At 49.0% G+C, this 19016-nt stretch overlaps 6 protein-coding genes across 6 annotated transcripts; 3 read left to right on the forward strand and 3 right to left on the reverse strand.

Moving 5' to 3' along the window:
• Positions 1–89: 89 nt before the first annotated feature.
• C922_02880 (hypothetical protein) lies at positions 90–1302 on the reverse strand (the record flags this gene model as incomplete). The annotated part of the gene is made up of 1 exon (XM_008818478.1): positions 90–1302. A coding segment is annotated over one exon (1212 nt), but the record flags the coding sequence as incomplete, so codon positions are not given.
• A 3029-nt stretch (positions 1303–4331) lies between these two features.
• On the forward strand, positions 4332–4818 carry C922_02881 (hypothetical protein; the record flags this gene model as incomplete). The annotated part of the gene is made up of 2 exons (XM_008818479.1): positions 4332–4336; positions 4479–4818. 2 exons carry the CDS (start codon positions 4332–4334, stop codon positions 4816–4818), a joined length of 345 nt encoding a protein of 114 aa, XP_008816701.1.
• Positions 4819–4852: 34 nt separating this feature from the next.
• Positions 4853–5515, forward strand: C922_02882 (peroxiredoxin 6, 1-Cys peroxiredoxin; the record flags this gene model as incomplete). Its single annotated transcript, XM_008818480.1, has 1 exon — positions 4853–5515. One exon carries the CDS (start codon positions 4853–4855, stop codon positions 5513–5515), a length of 663 nt encoding a protein of 220 aa, XP_008816702.1.
• Positions 5516–5897: 382 nt separating this feature from the next.
• C922_02883 (hypothetical protein) lies at positions 5898–9107 on the reverse strand (the record flags this gene model as incomplete). Its single annotated transcript, XM_008818481.1, has 1 exon — positions 5898–9107. The coding sequence occupies one exon, from the start codon at positions 9105–9107 to the stop codon at positions 5898–5900; it is 3210 nt and encodes a 1069-aa protein (XP_008816703.1).
• Positions 9108–11341: 2234 nt separating this feature from the next.
• On the forward strand, positions 11342–14366 carry C922_02884 (hypothetical protein; the record flags this gene model as incomplete). The annotated part of the gene is made up of 3 exons (XM_008818482.1): positions 11342–13907; positions 14060–14117; positions 14315–14366. 3 exons carry the CDS (start codon positions 11342–11344, stop codon positions 14364–14366), a joined length of 2676 nt encoding a protein of 891 aa, XP_008816704.1.
• A 154-nt stretch (positions 14367–14520) lies between these two features.
• C922_02885 (hypothetical protein) lies at positions 14521–18291 on the reverse strand (the record flags this gene model as incomplete). Its single annotated transcript, XM_008818483.1, has 1 exon — positions 14521–18291. The coding sequence occupies one exon, from the start codon at positions 18289–18291 to the stop codon at positions 14521–14523; it is 3771 nt and encodes a 1256-aa protein (XP_008816705.1).
• Between the last annotated feature and the right edge of the window lie 725 nt (positions 18292–19016).

The raw sequence follows: 19016 nt of genomic DNA on the forward strand, positions 1-19016 counted from the left end.
GTCCGCATTATCCGGGGCAGCTTTCATGTCCGCATTATCCGGGGCAGCTTTCATGTCCGCATTATCCGGGGAAGCTTTCATGTTCTCACTATCCGGGGAAACCTTCAATTCAGCGCCACCTCCACCCCCTTCCACTTCGGCGCCATCTCCAATCGACTCCACGTTGGCTTCCCCCGTGCACACCCTTCTTACCTCCCCGACTTCAGTCTCCTGGGTACCATCGCCCCCCTCTGCGGGTTCCTCCCCCTTCTGCTTGCAGTTGGTCTCCTCGTTTGACAGTTTTTCCTGTACGTCCTGCTCCGCTTCGTTAATCGGTTCCAACTTCACCGCAGTTGCCACTGCCTTCTCGACCTCAGTGGCCACTGATTTCTCCACCTCATTTTTCACCCCTTTCTCAACCTCATTTCCCCCCCCTTTCTCCGCCGCTCCACCCGTCTTGCCTCTCCCTTGGGAGGCACCCCTGGGCGCCCCCTTGACTGCCCTCTTCCTTTGTCCCTTCGACCCGACCATGGGATTGGCTCTGGCATCTTCCTCCCTCTCCAGCATCAACAACAAGCTGCTCTTCCCCCTCAGCTTATTCTTCTTCTTCCTGTCCTTACTAAACATAAACTTCCCCAAAAAATAGTAAACAAGTTTTAGCATGTCCTGTTCGGAGTAGTCCTCAGCACCCTGACCATGTTCAGGCAATTCTCCCCGTTTGGGGAAAAGGAAACTGTCTGTTCTATTTTCAGAGTTGATTCTTCTGTATGTCTTCCCCCCAGGATTCTTCCCTTGCCCGGGAAGTTTCTCTACGTGGTCATCATTTGTGCCGTGTGTCGCTAAGTTCGCTTCGACACTGGCGCAGGGACTGTTCACGCTGGTGCCTGCAGCGAACACATTGCTACCAGTTATGTTTTCTGTGTTGGTGAATGTCACCGTTGGGTTAGAAACGTCGTAAGTCTCAACACATTGCGCATCCTTCCTTCGTCCACTGGCACTTATGTTACTCGGAAAGCTCTCCGAGGTGCCAAAAGATATCTGTTTATTTCTTTTCTTCTTTTTTTTATAATTATACTGACTCTTTACCGAGTCTACACTTAACGCTTCATGGCTACCACCACCGAACCCGTCTTTAGAATCGCTACCCCCGCATCTGTCATTATTCTCCACATTAGCTAGCTCCTTTTTCCGCAGATAAACTGTCTGGTGGTAATTTCGGTAGGCATATAATAAAAGATGGAACTTTCTAAAGGGGAAATTATGGCACACTTTTTCTTCATCGATGTAGTTCTCGATGAGGAGGTTCATTTCGAGGTTGTCCATTTTGGGATGTCACTTTGCAATGTCGTTTTGGGATGTCGCAAGCGGTGGGCCAATTAAGGTGGACAGTTAAGGGGGCCCCTTCAGATGGCCAGTTAAAGCGGTTGCTTAGATTTGCCGCGTAACGTGGCCGCTTAGCGTGGCGGCTTAGGATGACCAATTTGGGAGACTCCTCAGCGTAGGCCCTTTGGGTGGGGGTCTCAAGTGGCTACTCCCCGCTGCTATGTCTTGGGTCTCCTCTTTGCGCCCCCCTAACGGAGCCCCCGTAGCGTCTGCACAACTACCTCACGATACAACTGTGGGATGCCTCGGTGGTGGGCAGTAAGCGGTAGGCACCTGACAAACAGAAGCGCAGGTGCCAATTCCTGTGCATCTCTGCACCACCCCTAGCGGCAAAGCGGCGTGTCAGCGCAGGGCGTTTCGGCTCGCATGGTGAGAGACTCCGCCCATAAGCGGGAACGCACGCGTGGCGGATGTTCTAAGCGGCGTGACAGTCTTTGGAGCAGTTTCCTGAACAATCTCAGGGAAAATCTCCGGGACAGTCTCCGGGATAATCTCCGGGATATTCTCCGGGACAGTCTCCGGGATATTCTCCGGGACAGTCTCCGGGATAGTCTCCGGGATAGTCTCCGGGATAGTCTCCGGGACATTCACCTTCCCCATGTCAATGCGCAGATTACCTCCACACAATGAGCCCAAAGAAGTTTACAAAATGGGATGAGAAAAAGAAAAAAACAAAAAAAAAACAAATGTGTGTTTATCTAGCATGTATGTACGTATGTACGCGAGTGTACATGTCAGGGTGTAATGCCTTACTACGCTCACGCTACTTCAAACGTGCAGTTTTGCGTTGGGGGACACAAAAATATACACTTAGGGGGTAATCTCTCCTCATGTGTACAAAAAATGATGACGCTCATTGTTCCCTTAATTCGTCTTCCTCTCATATTTTATCTGCCGCTGCGTTTTCTTTGCACGAAGGAAAAAAATCCTCTTAGGGGAAATTCTGCCTAGCGTGAAATTTGTGCACTCAGGAAAAAAAAAAAAAAAAAAAAAAGGGGGTGAGGGGGGATGGCGCACTTGGGTTGGGGGCATGACGAGAAAAAGAAAAAAAAAAAAAAAGGAAAGCAACCAAGTGGGAAAGGCAGCGAAATGGGAAAGTCATCGTGCGGAATTAAAAACAAAGTGAATGCTGCACAGTGGACTGCAAAGCTAAAAGGAGTCCTAAAAATGGATCATTAAAATGTGTCCCAAAAATGTGTCATCAGGAGGGGTCCTAAAAATGCATCGTCAGAATGGGCCACCAGACGGGGGAAATCCCACGATGGGGAAAATGCCTTCTCGAATACGAGTATAAGAGGGGGAGTACTACCCCCCACAAATGGTATCTTCTCCTTTCTGGAAAAAATTCTGATCCATCCAGGTGAACCTTCACATGACGGCTATGTTCACCCCCTCAGGTGTACAGCTTCCACCAGGGATAAGCATCACATAGGAACGCGCGGAGAACAGACAATGGTGTAATATGGCAGACGTCCCCGTTCCCTTAAAGGGATCTCTCCCCTCCGTCCAGGCACAGTTGTGCAATAAAAAAGAGACACCCCCGCTGTCCTGTCTTGCATCGTCACCATGATTGCGACGGAATGCTCAAGTGGGTGAGCCAACGCAGCAGCATGTCTACGGGAAGGGACTCCCCCATCCCCAAGGAAGGAAGCAAGCAACCACCTAATGAGTACCCCTTGCTAACGTCCAACACATCCGCTGTGGACATATTTTGGGTCGTTCAAAAATAGACAACACAGAGGAGTACCCCACCCCCGTTGCATCTTTCATAACTTAGTTCATTTCGCTGCCTGCCCCTCAGGGGAGTCTCATTTTTTCTTTTCTGTTTGTTCTTTTACGTAAAGGGGGGACAGCACGCCCAGTACAGACACAAACAGGCAGACACTCATGTATAGACACAAACAAGTGGATACTCATCCACAGACACTCATCAGAAGACACTCATCAGAAGACACTCATCAAAAGACACTCATCAGAAGACACTCATCAGAAGACACTCATCAGAAGACACTCATCAGAAGACACTCATCAGAAGACACTCATCAGAAGACACTCATGCATAGGAGGACACCTCGCCAACGTAAAGGTTACAAAAAAAAAAAAAAAAAACTCGGAACCGTTCCCCACAGGGTTGACTCTCCACTGGTGGTAACTAAGAGCCGTACCGGAGGACACCTGCATGGGTATCCCCAGTTCCCCGTCGAAAGGACCACCACCGGCTCTTCCAGCTGGGATAGTAGCCCGGAAAAAAACGGACGTCCCAAAGAAGCCATGGTGGAAAGCATTATAAGGGTGGAATAAGAGGATACAAAATTAAAGGCAAAGAAAGGTGCACATAGATGTCACGTGGATGGGTATACTGAGTAGAAGCACAAGGAGGTGACACGATCCCCGCCCCCCCCAGCTTCTACGATTATTATCCTTTTGCCCACTCTGATATCCCGGAAAAGAGAGCATGCGGCTGGACCCCACTGACAAGTTGGCCATACACACACATTTTCGCAGGCCATGCACAGAAAAGAATGTAATAGGGCGAACATGCAGGGGTGAAGTTGGGTGAAGGAGGTGGTACCCCAGCAGAGGAGGAACAAAATGAATCCAAAGAATTGGTGAAGCGTGGAATTTTCAGCCAAATGAACATCAAGTGGAATGTAAAAAAAAAAAAAACAGTAACGTCGCAACAGTTTTTACTCAAAGGAATAAAATGCAACTTCCCATAAGGGGGGTTATCCTCCTCAACAAGGAAAGGTGCACACACAACAACACCTCTGCTTAACTGACACGAAGAAGGCGGAAGGTATTCTTTCCTTTTTCTGCTCAAATATGTTGTTCTGTTTGTCACTCAATCAGTTTCTTGTGACACACCAAGCGAGGTGTAACCACAACAACGCATTAAGTGAACTATGACAAATGTGGCAAAAGTGAACAGCGTAAATAAAAAAAAAAAAAAATAGGAAAAACTGAACCAGATGGTGTAACGCCAAAATGGGATTTTTTTTTTTTTTTTCCCCTTCTTTTTTAAGAGATACATAGCAGCACGCTGCGATCTTCATTTGTTCACTACAAAAAGTTATCCTTCCGTGCCAATGGTCACCCATCGTGCGCAAACTGCACAGCGGGATCGATAACCACCACGATAAGAACAGCGACAACAATTGCGACAACAACTGCGACAATAACTGCGACAACAACTGCGACAACAACTGCGACAACAACTGCGACAACAACTGCGACAATAACTGCGACAACAAATGCGACAACAACTGCGACAACAACTGCGACAACAACTGCGACAACAACTTCGACAACAACTGCGACAACAACAGCGATAAGAATAGAAGAGAATTCGCCGCTCCGTCATCTCTTCCATTTCGTGGAGGGCCCAGCTTGTGCGATGAGGCAGAGGTTACCGAACACATAGTGTGCACTTTCTCTCCTCCCCGCTTCGCCGCTTAACCATTTCGCCGCTTAACCACTTCGCCGCTTAACCATGGCGTACCACCTGGGGTCCCCCTTCCCCAATTTCACCGCCACCGCGTCAAACGTGGATGGCCCCTTCGACCTGTACGATTATATGGGCGACATGTGGTGCATCCTCTTTAGCCACCCAAATGACTTCACCCCCGTGTGCACAACAGAAATGGCACAATTCGGAAACATGTATGCTGAGTTTCTAAAATCAAACTGCAAGTTAGTTGGCTTCAGTTGCAATTCCAAGGAGTCCCACGAGAAATGGATTGAAGATATTAAGCACTATGGGAAGCTAACCCAGTGGAAGATCCCAATCGTTTGTGATGAATCTAGGGAGCTAGCCAGCAGATTAAAAATCATGGACGAGAAGGAAAAGGACATCAAAGGGTTGCCACTCACATGCAGATGCGTCTTCTTCATTTCTCCAGAGAAAGTTGTGAAAGCAACAGTACTATATCCGGCAACCACTGGACGGAATGCCAACGAGATTTTGCGTGTCCTTAAATCGCTGCAGCTGACTAGTGAACAGCCCGTGGCAACCCCCGTGAACTGGAAAGTGGGCGACAAGTGTTGCGTCCTCCCCACCGTGGGGGATGCAGATCTGCTTGCTCTCTTCCCTAAGGGGGTGCAGAAGGTACAACTTCCGTCGGAGAAGCCCTACCTGAGATTTACGTCCCTTTGAGGAGAGAACCCGTCACTCCACTGTCGTGTTCCTCTTCCGGGGTGCACGCACCGACGCAGTGGAATGAATTTTTTAAGCGTGCACTTTGGCGATCCCCCCTTGGCGACTGCCCCGTTCGCAACCCCGACTAACTCCTCATGACGAACTGCTCATAACGTGATTGTCAAACGAGACACACCGGCCGCAGGTGAAATTTTTTCCCCATTGGAAGGGGGATAACAGAGAGAAAAAAAAAAAAAAAAAACAGTTTCCCCCTCTTTACGGGGGGGGTAGGTCAAACGAGAAAAACAAAATACATATGTTAGAGAAGGCTCTCACGCCATATATGCGAATGTGAAATCTCTTTTCACCCATGTGGGCGCACGTAGTCACACCTCGGACACTAAGCCCGCTGAGCGCACAGGTAGCGCAGCACGTGGGTGTTGTCCCCATAGAGGTGCTGTAGCCCGCTGTACACCGTGAACAACTGCTTCAGGATGAGCAGCAGCGCGTTCCGGTGGTCTTCAGCCGCGTGGGGAGAGGCTGCCCTAGCCTCGCCGCCCTCCCACGCCTTAGTGCTTCCGCACCCGGAGGAGTGATGACCCCCCAAATCGGTATTCATGAAAACGCTAAAGTGACTCGTAAAAATGGCATTCAAATAGCAGAGGTGAAGGTGGATATGCTTCATCGTATCGTTAAGGAGCAGCACCTTGATAAAATTAAGGAGGAGAAAGACAAACGGCTTCGTGAGGATCTTCACACAGAGGGGCACCACGTGGTAGGGGGTCGTCTCATACACCTCCACCATGTGTTCGTAGCTATTTAGAGCCAGGCAAAGGAGGAATGCCTTCATGTATTCATTCCTCCTCAGGGCCATCTTCAAATTCGGCACATTCACATGCTCTGTTAAGTATTGCGGTTCGTACAGTAGGGGGGCCACGAGTCCGCGGTAGGCAGCGCCGCCCCCCGAAGTGAGGTCCTTCCCATGCCCCTTTCTCGAGAACAACCGCACCGGAACGACGTATTGAAACTGGTGATCCTTCGTAAAAACGTAGAGACCGCCGCTACTCGCAACAGCCACGTGTCTGTCGTCACCAGAGATGCTCAATCGATGCAACGTAAGTTTGTGCCTCTTAAACTTATTAACCATCCAGTGTTCCTCCAAACTTCCAGGAAGGATGCTGTTCTTTTTTTTCCTATTATCGATCCTGTATTTGTCGATATAGACATCTCCTTCCTCATCACTGAGGTCGAATTCACAAATGTTGGTACCCTGGGAAGTGAGGTACCTCCTTGAGATCTCCCTCCTGATCCCATCCACGGAGAAGTTTGAAGTCAAGTCGATTATCTTCATCAGAACATACAGGTTCGTATCATAGATATACATGGAGACGCTACAATTTGCGCATCCAATTAGATAGTTCCCATTTTGTATGTAATCTACAGCAGTGAAGTAGCAATTCTGATTCACCACTGAGTTTATCCCTTCATCCTCCAAATCGTCTTTGTAGACATAGTCAGCTTCTTTTCCATTCCGCTTCTGCGTTCCATTCGATATCTTCTTCCGCTTGTTCATACGAGGGATGGATGAGTATTGCTGTCCAATGAAGTGTCCCCTCTTAATGTCCCTCGCTCCTTCCACCGTGCCAATAATCTCTTGAGAGTGGACATCCCAGAAAATGATTCTACAATTCATGGTGCATATAGCTAGAATGTCATTTCCTCTGGGATCAAAACACATAAAGGAGACATCATGAGAATTTATCATCTCATCGAATTTGCTTCCTTTGTTCCTTCGTGCGTATAGATCCCAGAGTAGGACCTTTTTACTCCAGGAGCAGCTTGCTATTATGCCTTCATTTTTGAGACTCGTGCTGAAGCAAACCTTAATGATTGGGGAGTCATGTCCGTACAGCTTATCGATACATTTAGCTGTCTGTACATTCCATATGTACACGACGTATTCGGCCCCTCGACCCCCTGCAGCGATGATGTTCCCACTTAGGTTAACGCTCACACAGAGGAACTGCACCTGCAGTTGCGGGACCCCTCCATTGGGAGAACCGCCGCCACTCACGCCCTCCTCCTCCAGCCCACACGCCGTGTACACCTTAAAGTTCCGATACCTCACGAGGTCGAACGCCCGCACTGTGCCGTCCAGCGAGCACGAAACGAATGCATTCCCCTGGGGAAGGAAACACACATCCGTCACTGCATCCCTGTGAACAGAGAAGGTGACGAAGTTCATGTAACTGACGTAGTCGTATAAGCGAACACTCCCGTCTTCACTCCCCGTGACGATAACAAACTTGCTACTAAAATTTTCACTCTCATGATAAGCATTTCCCGTTTCTACGATGTGACTCCCTATCTTCAGGTGACTAATGATAGGTGAGAACTTCACACATTGGACGTTCCTGCTGGTAGTACTCTGCTTCATAATGTAACTTTCGCTCTTCCATTCCCAAACTATCACCGTGCCGTTGTTCGCCTCCGCCAGGGCTATCCACTGCCCATCGCTACTAATCGTAATGTCGTCGATTGTGCAGGCGTTTATGCTTATCGTGTATAGCGAGGTCATTTCCGGCGCGCTGTAGATGCTGAAGCGCCCGCTCGAGTAGGCGATCACCGCCAGGCTGTTCTCTCGGCTGAAACACGCGCTCGTCACCTCTTCGTTCTTCTCCTGATTGCAGAAGTAAACCTTCTTCTGCCGCCACCTCCGCGCGAACGCCTTGGTGGGGCCAGACAATGTGGGAAACGGCTGTTCAGACGGTTCCTCGGTCGCTTCTTCGAGCGGTTCGTCTAGCGGTTCGTCCGCCGCTTTGTTCGCCGCTTTGTTCACCGCTTTGGTCACCGCTTCGTCCATCGCTTCTCCCGCCGCCAACTTCTCCTCCGCCGCTTTCTCGTAGGACCAGATCAAAATCAGGCCCGACTTGTTCACACTAAAGATGAAGTCCCCCCCCTTGGAAAAAAACGCCGCCACAATGGTGCTCTTGTTCCCGCCCAAAACGGTGGGCCGCACCTTCCGCCTCTTCTCCACCGTGTGGATCCGAATGGTTAGGTCATACGAGCATGTCAGAAAAAAACGGTCATCCTCTGACACATCAATCCATGTCACATTCAACGAGTGGTAGCAAATGTCGTTGTACTTAACCAACCTGTAGTTATTCTTCCTGTGTGGACTCTTCCATATGACCACTCTCCTCCCGATGCCAAGCAGGAAGTACTCCCCCCTGTGTGTGAACAATGCGCAATTCACCGTGTCCTGTTCCTCTTGAGGAGAGAACATATTCTCGTAGTTAAAAGAAGTCACAATTCCCGTCTTGGACTTAAAAAGTATCCGAGATATAATCTGATCCTTTAGCAGATTTAATATGCACCCGTACTCGAACTTATCGATCGTTATGGCTATTTCCATGTTGGGATGAATTACGATGTGCCTCAAGTCATTCTTACTCTCCGATCTTAGCGTGCTGCACTTGTTATCGTTCAGATCGTAAACATTGATTCGGTTGTTCACTGGCACGAAGAGAGAGTTCCCATCCCCGCTGAAGCGTATCTTCCCCCCGGTGTACACGCACCCGCAGATGTTGCTTAGGCTGTAGTTCAGCATGGTGTGTGCTTCTACGGGTAGGATTCCGGGTGGGGCGACAGTAACCCAATGGGTGGCAGCTTCACGCCCTCCCCAGCCAGGTTCAAATGAGACGTTTGAGCGTCGTACCTCGCTGAAATGGGAAAGATGATTTCACGCTGGTGGAGTACAACTCGCGCCTCCAAAAAAGGGGCATACATGTATGTACGTTTGTACGTTCGTATGCACGCTTCTATGTATTAGGCATACTCATGCGCGCGCGTGGAATCGCTCTCCCTAGATCATGCTTACAAAAATAAATTGGCCGCACGCATTTGGCCGCTCGGTTCAGCTCGGTTGATCTCGCCTCCCCTTCACCTTCGCCACTGGGCAGGTTTCACCTGTACCACTTTTTACTCTCGTTAGGGGGACAAGATAAACGGATAACGACGCGGTACACGACGGGGGCTGTATTCCGACGAGGCACAACCCCACGGAAATGGGTTTTCCCCTCAAACGGAAATTAGACTACGATGAACTGTGAACGGCGCTCAATCTATGGAGACTGTCGAACTGTTCTTTCGAAACAGAAAAAAAAAAAAAAAAAAAAAAAAAAAAAAAAAAATTGGTTTAATTATCGAAAAAAAAAAAAAAAAAAAAAAAAAAAAAGAAAAAAAAAATGACGTGCCTCTCCCTTCGCAGCTCGTTGCGAGTACAGGCCGGAACATAAACCCCATCTCTCCACGTAGGGACAAAGGAACAACTGCCTCGTTAACGCTGGAAAAAATTGAAGAACTCTATATTTCGCTTCTGCAAAGCAGCAACAAAACAGAGTTCGCTCTTGCATGGCTCAAATGGGGCGAGGTTGCGCCGCGTCGTCGTCAGGGGTGGGAAATCGCGTTGTTGCCAATGCGTTGCTGTTACTTTGTTGATACGTTGCCAATACTTGCGATGTTTGCCGACGCTCTCCAGATAATATATTTTTTTTTTCTCGTGGCTACCGAGCGATGCCCCGGAAATTTTCCCCATCAATGTTTTACTCCAGTGCGGGAAAAAAAAAAAATGCCCCATCCGAGGAAGCACGAAAAGGGTTCATTGGCCCGTTGCGTTTACGCCTCTTTTTTACGCGCTCTCTTCCAAGCCCTCTTACCTCTTTATTTTTCCCTTTTCCCTTTTGCGTTCTTCCGAGCACGAGGCAAACCCTGTCGCAGGAGGCAAACCCTCTCGCGCGAGGAAACGCTGTGCCCATAGGCCCAGGCCTCACTCCCGACAATTCTTGCATGCCCAACCTTAACTCTAGCTGACTCCTTCAAAACAACGAGGCGATGTCATTTTTTGCGACTCGACCAGTGACACATGAGATCGTCACTTCCAGTGGCCCCCTCAGCAATTGCGATACCTGCAGAGTTTCTCCACCTTCATTTCATTATTTCGCCCCCCCTTCATGCTGTGTTGTTATCGTCATATTTGTCACATCGTGCCTGACACATGCACGACGTTTATCTAGCCACAACTGAATGGTAGCATTTTCAAAGCAACAACTGTGCTAGCATTAGTCATCGTAACAAAGAGACGCAGAACAAGGCGATCCGTTTGTTCCTCCCCCTTGGCGCAATTAAAGCCCCGTTGGGTAGGCACACATCGTCTTCTCACCTTCGCCCACCTCCGCTAAACGAAAAAGTGATCAGCAAGAGGGAAGAAGAAAAAAAAAAGCGTCGTACATAGGAGATAGCCTCCATTTTTGCCTGAACAGGTCAGAACTTTGTTCATGTCACTTTTGTACGTCGCCTTTGCTCCAGTGTGATGACCCGCAGAGGAATCGCAACGAAACGAAGTGCCTCCCCTTCTACGCTTCTCCCCTTCCTTCTCACCCACCGCGCATCCAGAAGGTTTTCCCAAATTGCATAATTTCCAAACTGCTAGTCGTACCACGTGATGTCTGTGTGTGCGCTCTGTGTAGTGGAGAAGATGCTAAAAAGGAGAAAAAAACACCTGAACAGCTGAGCCAAAACGGAAGAAATAGCTGACCTAATTGGGCAAAGAAAAAAAAAATAAATAATAAAACAGGAAAATTAGAAATTTTCCTACCCAAAGGGACTAACCACAGCAACGGCGGAGCAACCCGGGAAAACCGCGCTGCTCGCATGACGAAGAATGCGTCACGTAAGAAAAGACAGAACGACGAGGAGCTCATCTGTGATAAGAAGACATAAAACGCACGCGCACAAAGACGACAGACTGCACCCCCATACAGACACCCCAGGAGTTGAAAAAATATGAAAATTATAGAGCCAAGCAGCTGCAATGTAAGTACCATCAATCATTTGCCAAACGGCAGGTCTACACCAGAGCCAGTGAAAGACGAAGGAACATCCGATAGGAAAGAGGAACAACACGTTGCGAACAAGAAATCTCTCCATGTAAAAGTGAGTCGTGCACAAAGCGGGGGAGAATCCCCCCCCAATGTAGCTCCCCCCGAATGGAACACCCACACCGATGAAAGGAATGAGAAAGATAAAAAGAGAGAAGGCCCACCCAAAGGAGAGGCAAAATTATCACAGGGAAGCACAATGCCGAACTTGATACCAACGATGAAGATATGGGAAAAACCTAACGTGGGGAAACTTCCCCGGGGGAGACACTCAAATGGTGAGCACTACAAAGGGAGAGCACAGAAAAATTGCCAAGACGCACAGGAAAGTGCAAGTATCAATGAGGAGAAAAAGAAGAGAGGAAAAAAAAAGAAAAAGAAGAGTGATCCCCTTCCTGAAGGGGGTAGAAGCAAACATATAGACAATGTACCAGGCGATGAAGCAAACCGCGTGCCCCATTTGAAAAAAATATACACGTTAACAGAAGGAAGTGATTCTCCACAGAATTTGGGAGGCCTTACTGAACTGGAAGAGGACAGTTTCGTGGGGTCTCTCTCCAGTGAAAACTCGAATGGCCTATGCGATAAGGCAAAAACAATCAATTGTAGCTTTGGTGCAGATAAGATAAGTACCCACGAAACACCCCCCATGGGAGAGGTCCTAGCAGGAAATAGAACAATTAAGAACCCGTTCGACCCTCCTAGCGACACACGTAAAGTAGAGAAGACCCCCATCTATTGGCAGAATGAAGCGGTCGAGACCGCTAGACGAAGTTGCAATGGGGAAGCAGAAGAAGGGAGCATAAACAAAGGGGTGGGAGAAGCCAGCAGGGGAGCTACCAACGGGGAAGAACCCTGCAGGGAAGCTGCCAATCGGGGTGATGCCGTTACCGGAAAACTCCAATCGGAAGGCTACCACCCAAAGAGGGACACCCCAAGCGACGGTGCCAACAATGGGGACGACGAGGAAGGCAACAAACGTGGATCCAGCCCCACAGATGCAGCTACACCAGAAAACGAAATTGAGCAATTAAAAGAAGAAATAAAAAAGGAAGTATACAACAGATTAAGCATCGCACTAGACATCAATATGAACTTAAACGAAAATGAAAAATACTATGACCTTTTTAAAAAAAAAAAAAAATTCCGAAAATACATTATTAATAGCTGCAAGTTTGTAATCATCCTTGGGAAACACCTGAATCTGTCCTTCTGCACGATTTCACTCGCCCTGTATTATGTGCATAAATATCACGAAAAGGTTTTGAAGAAGAAGAAGAATGCGTTACCCTACTTGATTGGTGGTGCTTGTATTTTCTTGGCATGGAAAATGAGAGAGGACATGGAGAATCTGAAGAAGTCTAAAAAGCTGTACGACATTCCGAAGATGATTTTTAAGTTACTTAACTATTTTGACAAGAAAAAAAAAATAAAAAAAAAAATGAGGGAGGTACAAGTTGGCATGATCTTGAGTGGGTGCGCTTACCGGAAGTGGGAAGACCTTTCGGATGAACACACCTTCGGTTCGACCGCGGGGAAGGCGGATAAAGGGGAGAGCACAGGGAACGCAAGGATGGCAGGAAAGGAAGGAAACACAGCAAAGGAAGGAAACACAGCAAAGGAAGGAAACGCAGCAAAGGGCGAAGGTCCAAGTGGAAGGCGCCGCGGAGAAGAAGCCCGTCCTCCGGGGAAGGCATCCCAAAGGAGGACTCCCCCCAGGAGCGGCAAAAAAAAGCGAAAGCTCTCCCCCAAGGGTCAAGCCGAGAGGCCCCCTCCGGAACCGGCCGAAAGGAGCAGCCTACACCGACACCTGGCCCAGATAAAGCGCATAGTCAACGCGGGCTACGTATCTGACGTGAACAACATATGCCACGTTAGCGACTGCTTCAATTCGTATCTCTCCGAGTGCAACAGTAGGGACGTCTCCGAGTATGAGCTCGCGGGGGGGGAGCGCGGCACGAGAGGCGATCTATCTGACCACCTGCGTCACAGTCTACATGACGGTCTACGTGACGATCTGCCGCACAACCAAGAGGACCCCCCCCCCAAAACCTACCTGACCCACTTCCAACATCTGTGCAAGCGCGAGAAGCGAAAAATACACATATCCGCCTCCAAGTGGGTCCTAAAAAATTCAGGCCAGAAGCTCCAACTCATGCAGAAGGTAATAATATACTACGAGGGGGAAATCCTAAAAAGCATTAACTACTATTTGAAGCCAGATATATTTTCCTTCGAGCTGTTGCCATCGTTCATTGGACACTTTGCCAACATCATGAAGGGCTACGTGGCGGAGGACGAGGTAGTCAGCCTGGAGAAAATCGCCTCCCTCAGCATCCTTGATTATTACAAGACTCCCCTTTGTTTGGTCTTCACTTCGAAAGAGATCATGGTGGCTTGCATCCTGCGCGCATACATCTCGTTGAAGTGGATCTGCGGCCAGCTGGACCTCCGGGCTATGTCTCTCCAGGGTAAGCAGCGCGGGGGTGGCGCCATGGAGACATCTCATCCAGGCTCAGTCACCCGATTAGCGGTTTGCACTGCTTGTATCTAGTTAGCTTTCTTCGCATCGCTATAGTTGCCCCCCTCTCCATTATATCCTTTCCCCTTCCCCCCTCCATAGATTTCGAAAAAAAGGCGACTCGCTTCACAGAGCACGTCAGTTCGAATAACCCCATCAGGTGGGTCCCTCCCCCCGAAGGGGAAGCTCCGGTTCTGGGGCACACACTTTCGTCTCCTTTGAGGCGGCACCTTTGAAGCGGAACTTTTCCTCCTTGCTGCTCGAATGCGTGCAACTGGCCACTGTGTATCACTTCATTTTTGTCACCTAATCGCATTTTCCTCTTTTCCTATTTTCTTCTTCCCCCCCCTGCGATAGCATAACCCGGGTGAAGATAGCGTTGCGGGAAATCAGGCTCTTCGGCGAGTGATACAAGCGGTATGGCTCACTGAGCACGAGGCAGGGTCTGCTTGTGTGTCTGCATTCTGTACCCCCCAAAGTGTGTCCCTCGCGAGCATTCCAGCGGTGTAGACGTAAACAGAAAAAAAAAAAAAAGACGAAAACGGAGCTAAAAAGGACCAACCCTAAGGGAGGAAAATTTCACGTGACATCGGGTCGCAGTACTGGCGGTAATCCACCTTGCCCTCGAGTCTATGTCGCAGAACGTTGAAGTTAGGCACCATCTGCGCAGACGTCCATGTAGTAAGCTGGTTCTTCTTCGCGTAGAACCTTGTGAAATGCCAGGATGTTTCCACCATGCAGTGGGAACTCTGATTGGCCATTTGGTACTTCCCCAATTCAATCTGCTGAAGGAAGAATCCATTTACTTCCCTGTCTCGTCTGCGCAAATCTATCATGTCGTTAAAATACCTCTTCGTAAAATGCTTAACGGAGAGGTACTCCCTGGAGAGATTTGCGTGATTCTTCTCGATTTGGTTTTTTGTTTTCTTATCGACTTTCCAGATTTTTTTTTTTCTTTTCTTTAAATTGTATTCAGATGTCTCATACTCGTCAAGGAGAAACCTCTGTTCTGATTTTTTCACCTTGCTTTTTTCGTCACTGCAGTTTGGCGCGTTGGGATTTTGGAGGAGGCCTAGGTTCAGTTCCTTGTACTGGCTGTTTTTGTACACGTGGTGCATGTACAGGTCGGAGAGGAACTCTTGGAGGCTGCCCGCCTGGGTCGCTTGCCTGAGCAGTCGTTGCATCTGGTGCGGTGGAGATAGCTCAAGTGATTGTGTCAACCCCATCGCCACTCGCAACGCATCCATGACTATCCCCCTCACGATGGACATCGAACCGGACTTTCTCGAGTCCTCCCCCGTGGTACCGCCCCCACGGCAGCTACTATATACAAAAAAAAAAAACTTAACCATGTTTGCATTGAAATATATTGGGCAGTACCCCCGCGGGGTTCTGTTAATCTGGTCTTCGAGCCGCTCCATCTGCTTCCTCCCCTTTGTAGGTTCTTCGATGCATCTCTTTTTCGACCTCTCATACGCTCTGGAGTAATAGGCACACCCGCCCTTCCCTTTAACCACTCTGTTCTTCATCTGCTCAATCAGCTTTTTCTTGAAAATGTACTTGCAGTGTGTCTTGTCCTCCTCATGTAAAACGGGAGAGTCATCCAAATGGGTAACATGGGAACGTTTAAAAATGTTCGTCACTGCGGCATTTTCACATGGGTGTCTTTCCCTTAAAGAAAGACGCTTCTTGTTTCCCCCTCTCCTGCCAATAAGGGAGCGCCCACTCATCAGCATGTACTGATAAGGAGCGCTATTCAAGTTAGCATAATTCAGGTATGGTTCCAACGCAAAGGAGACCTTTTTGTAACGGACATATTCGTGGATGATCTGCTTCACGTCCTTCTCGAATGTGTAGGGGTTAACCAGGAGGGGGGCGCCTCGACAGACCGTGTGGCTGCTCATCTCTGTGTTTCCGCTCCTCCTCGTGTGGTGGTTCCCCTCCAAGGCCTCGTACAGGGCGTTCATATGACTCATATACACCATGTGCACGCTGTACCGTTTGCAGAAGCAGTAGTAGAGGAGGAAGAAGACGTCGAAATAGACTCTCAAATAGTTAAGGTAATTATACGTCGCTATGCATCTCCAGATTCGGAACCTAAAGATGTTTTTATTCTCGAAGTAGAAGTGGAAGTCGTGTTTGTATGCGTCGTAGAATTTGTAGATGTGGGCGATTAGGTTCAGGGAACGCTCGAATGGGGACAGCACGTCTTCCGCCGCTGTGTTGGACAGCTTCCCCGAGTGGCTTACCCCTCCGCAACACTTCAGTAGCAGCGCCAATGCGGGGGAGGACGCGCAGGGGAGTTCTCCAGTTTTTCCTGTCTCTGCTGCTTCTCCCGCCACTCCTCCTGCCGCTACCTGGACCGCCCGCGCGAAGCGACCCTCCCAGTCGTGCGCGTTGTACAGATTTTTGAAAACATTCGTGTCGCTGAAGCAGCGGTAGAACTTCAGGTTGCGCAGCATGCTGGGCACGATGTTGTTTTCCTTACCCCGGGGGCGCCGCGTCGCAGTCCGGTTAGGAGTTCGGCTGGGAGTTCTCCACTCAGCTCGCCGCTTAGCTCGCCCCTCCTTTAGGTCCCTCCCTTGTCTGCGCCCCCTGCTGAGGCTCCCCCCCAGCAGCGACTCCGCCTTGGCGCAGAAGCGCTCCAGCGGGAGGACCCACCAAAATGGGTCGGCGCGCCCCCCCCTTGCAGGCCGAAAGAACGTCCGTCCATGCACGTACGTGTCGAGGTCGTGCGCGTTCCGGATCCCCTGGAGCTTGTCGTCGGCCACACCCAAAAATAGATTAATAGACTTCTGCTTCTCCAAGTCGTTGAACGAGCTAATATAGTACCGCTTAATAGACGTCAGCAGCTCCTTCGATTGGACAAAAAAGTTGTTGCTCTGTCCAGGGGTATACTTCTTGTGTGCAGTAGAACCAGCATACTTCTTGGCTATGGCATCCCCCAGTTCTTCATACATCTGAGACAGATGTCCGACGTGGTTAACACATAAGGCCTTCCTCTTCACGCGGCTAATCAGCTCCAGAAAGTGTACCAGCATATACATCTTCAGAAATAGCTGAGCCGCGTTTGTCCTATCGAGACAGTCGACACAGTTGAAGCGGAGGATACCTCTCTGGATGACTACCACCTCTCCATTCCGAAGGTGGAAATAGCCCACATTGGATTGAGAGAAATTAAAGATAACCTTCAGTTTCTTGAGAGTGTATTTGGTGCCTATTTTGTACGCCTTCCTCAGGTCGAGATGCTTGTATATGATTCGAATCGGAGGAGGCATGTCCCGGTTGATGAAGGCAATGCAGGCTTCGTACTGATTGGACAAGTTATTCTCATCGCTGTGTTTATTTTTGCTCAGGAGGTTAATAGCAATAATAGGGTATCCATATCTTGAAAGCAAATGTTTGAAGTGTCTCTTGGTGCACGTAAAAAGGACGTCATTTTGTATGCATTTTATTTTTGGTTTCTTCAACAAGTGGTAGTTAACCCCTTGACTCCAGAACACAGGAACGGATCCCCTCAACTGTACGTAAGAAAGAATAGCCGTTTCGTAATCTCTTTGAAATAAAATAAGTTCTGTTTCCACCTGGTTCGCTGCGTATCCTTTGGCATTGATCCCTCTCTTTCGGTACCTCGTCCCAGCGTATTTGTTACACCTCCTGGCGATGAAAGTGACATCTATAACTTTCCCCTCACAACAGAATTTTGACTGAACAAAGAACCCACTGATTGTTGCCACACATATGAATACATTCTGCCGAATGAAAGACTTACTGTGGTAACGATTCCACAGGTACTCATTTGTGCAATCCCTACAGTGGATGTTGCCTCCTCTCAGGAAATCCTTCTGTAAGGAATGATTCTCCTGGACAGAGCAAGGTAAATTGTATGTGTAGGAAAAATAAATGTGCTTGTGGTTAACGCTGTTGTAGAAAATCTGGACCAATTCATTCTCATCGTTGAAGTTTTCAAAGACGTCATCCCTGAAGGGGATCAAGAGGACCGACTTAACGAGGTACACCTTATGCTCATTAAACAGGACAGCTACTTTCTCCTTCTTCGTGATGACGTACAGATAGGGATAATTTAAGAAACGAATGCATCCCAGGACCCCCTCACACTTGCCTACATATTCGAGGCCATTTTTCCCGACGAAGTTACGATAGGAGGACTTCTGATGTACTTGGAAGTTCCGCTTCACTTGGACCTCTCTGCTGCGTCCCACCTCCGTTATTTCGTACGCCTCCTGCTTTTTGTTCAGCCCCACGATAAACAGTGAGTCGCGGCTCCCATACACCTTCACCTTCCGCAGCGCGGATAAACTCCCCGTCTGCATCTCGCAAAAGGGGATGAGATGAGACCGTTTTGTGTGCTCCCCTACTCCTGGCCTCGTCTCCAAGTTGATCTGCGCGCCTCCCGCAGCATTAATCACCCGTTCGAGCCGTTGGCGGCTTTCTTCGGTCACATTCTTGGCTTCCCTGTTGCGTGCTGGTTACGGTTTACTGCTTCCTGCTTTCTGTTTTTTTTTTCTTTCTTTCTTCTTCCTCACCATTTTCTTTTCTTTCCCCGCCGCACCGCTACGCCGAATAGCGCACCTGCCCGTTCGCCGCGAGCCATCCAGCAACAGAACACTTTTTCATAAAATCACTCCGAAGTTGACTCCCCCCTGTCGCCTCCACGTGGGGGGAATAACGTCCGAAGAATCACCTGGGATGAACCGCGTAGGAAGAACCATGTGACGTATCCTTTTGTCCCGACTTTCCCCCCTCTTAAAGGAAACCCCCTTCTCGTGGGCTCTCCCCTCCCGCACTCTGAGTCAGTCTATGTGCACCTGACGTCCAGCACGGTCAAGTGTGATCGCCAGAAAGGAAGTACACCCATGTGTACATATATACACACATAAGTAAACATATATACACATGCGTGCGTACCAGTGGGCGCTCCCAAGGGAGCAGATGCCCCCTCGGCACTTGCCCTGTGTAGAGAATAATTCTGTGCGTCATTTTTTTCTCGCGCCGTCTTCCCCGTATCGTCTTCCTTGCGCCACCTTCATGTTCACCA

This window comes from Plasmodium inui, assembly GCF_000524495.1.
Source record: "Plasmodium inui San Antonio 1 unplaced genomic scaffold supercont1.11, whole genome shotgun sequence".
Classification (NCBI taxonomy): Eukaryota; Apicomplexa; class Aconoidasida; order Haemosporida; family Plasmodiidae; genus Plasmodium; species Plasmodium inui.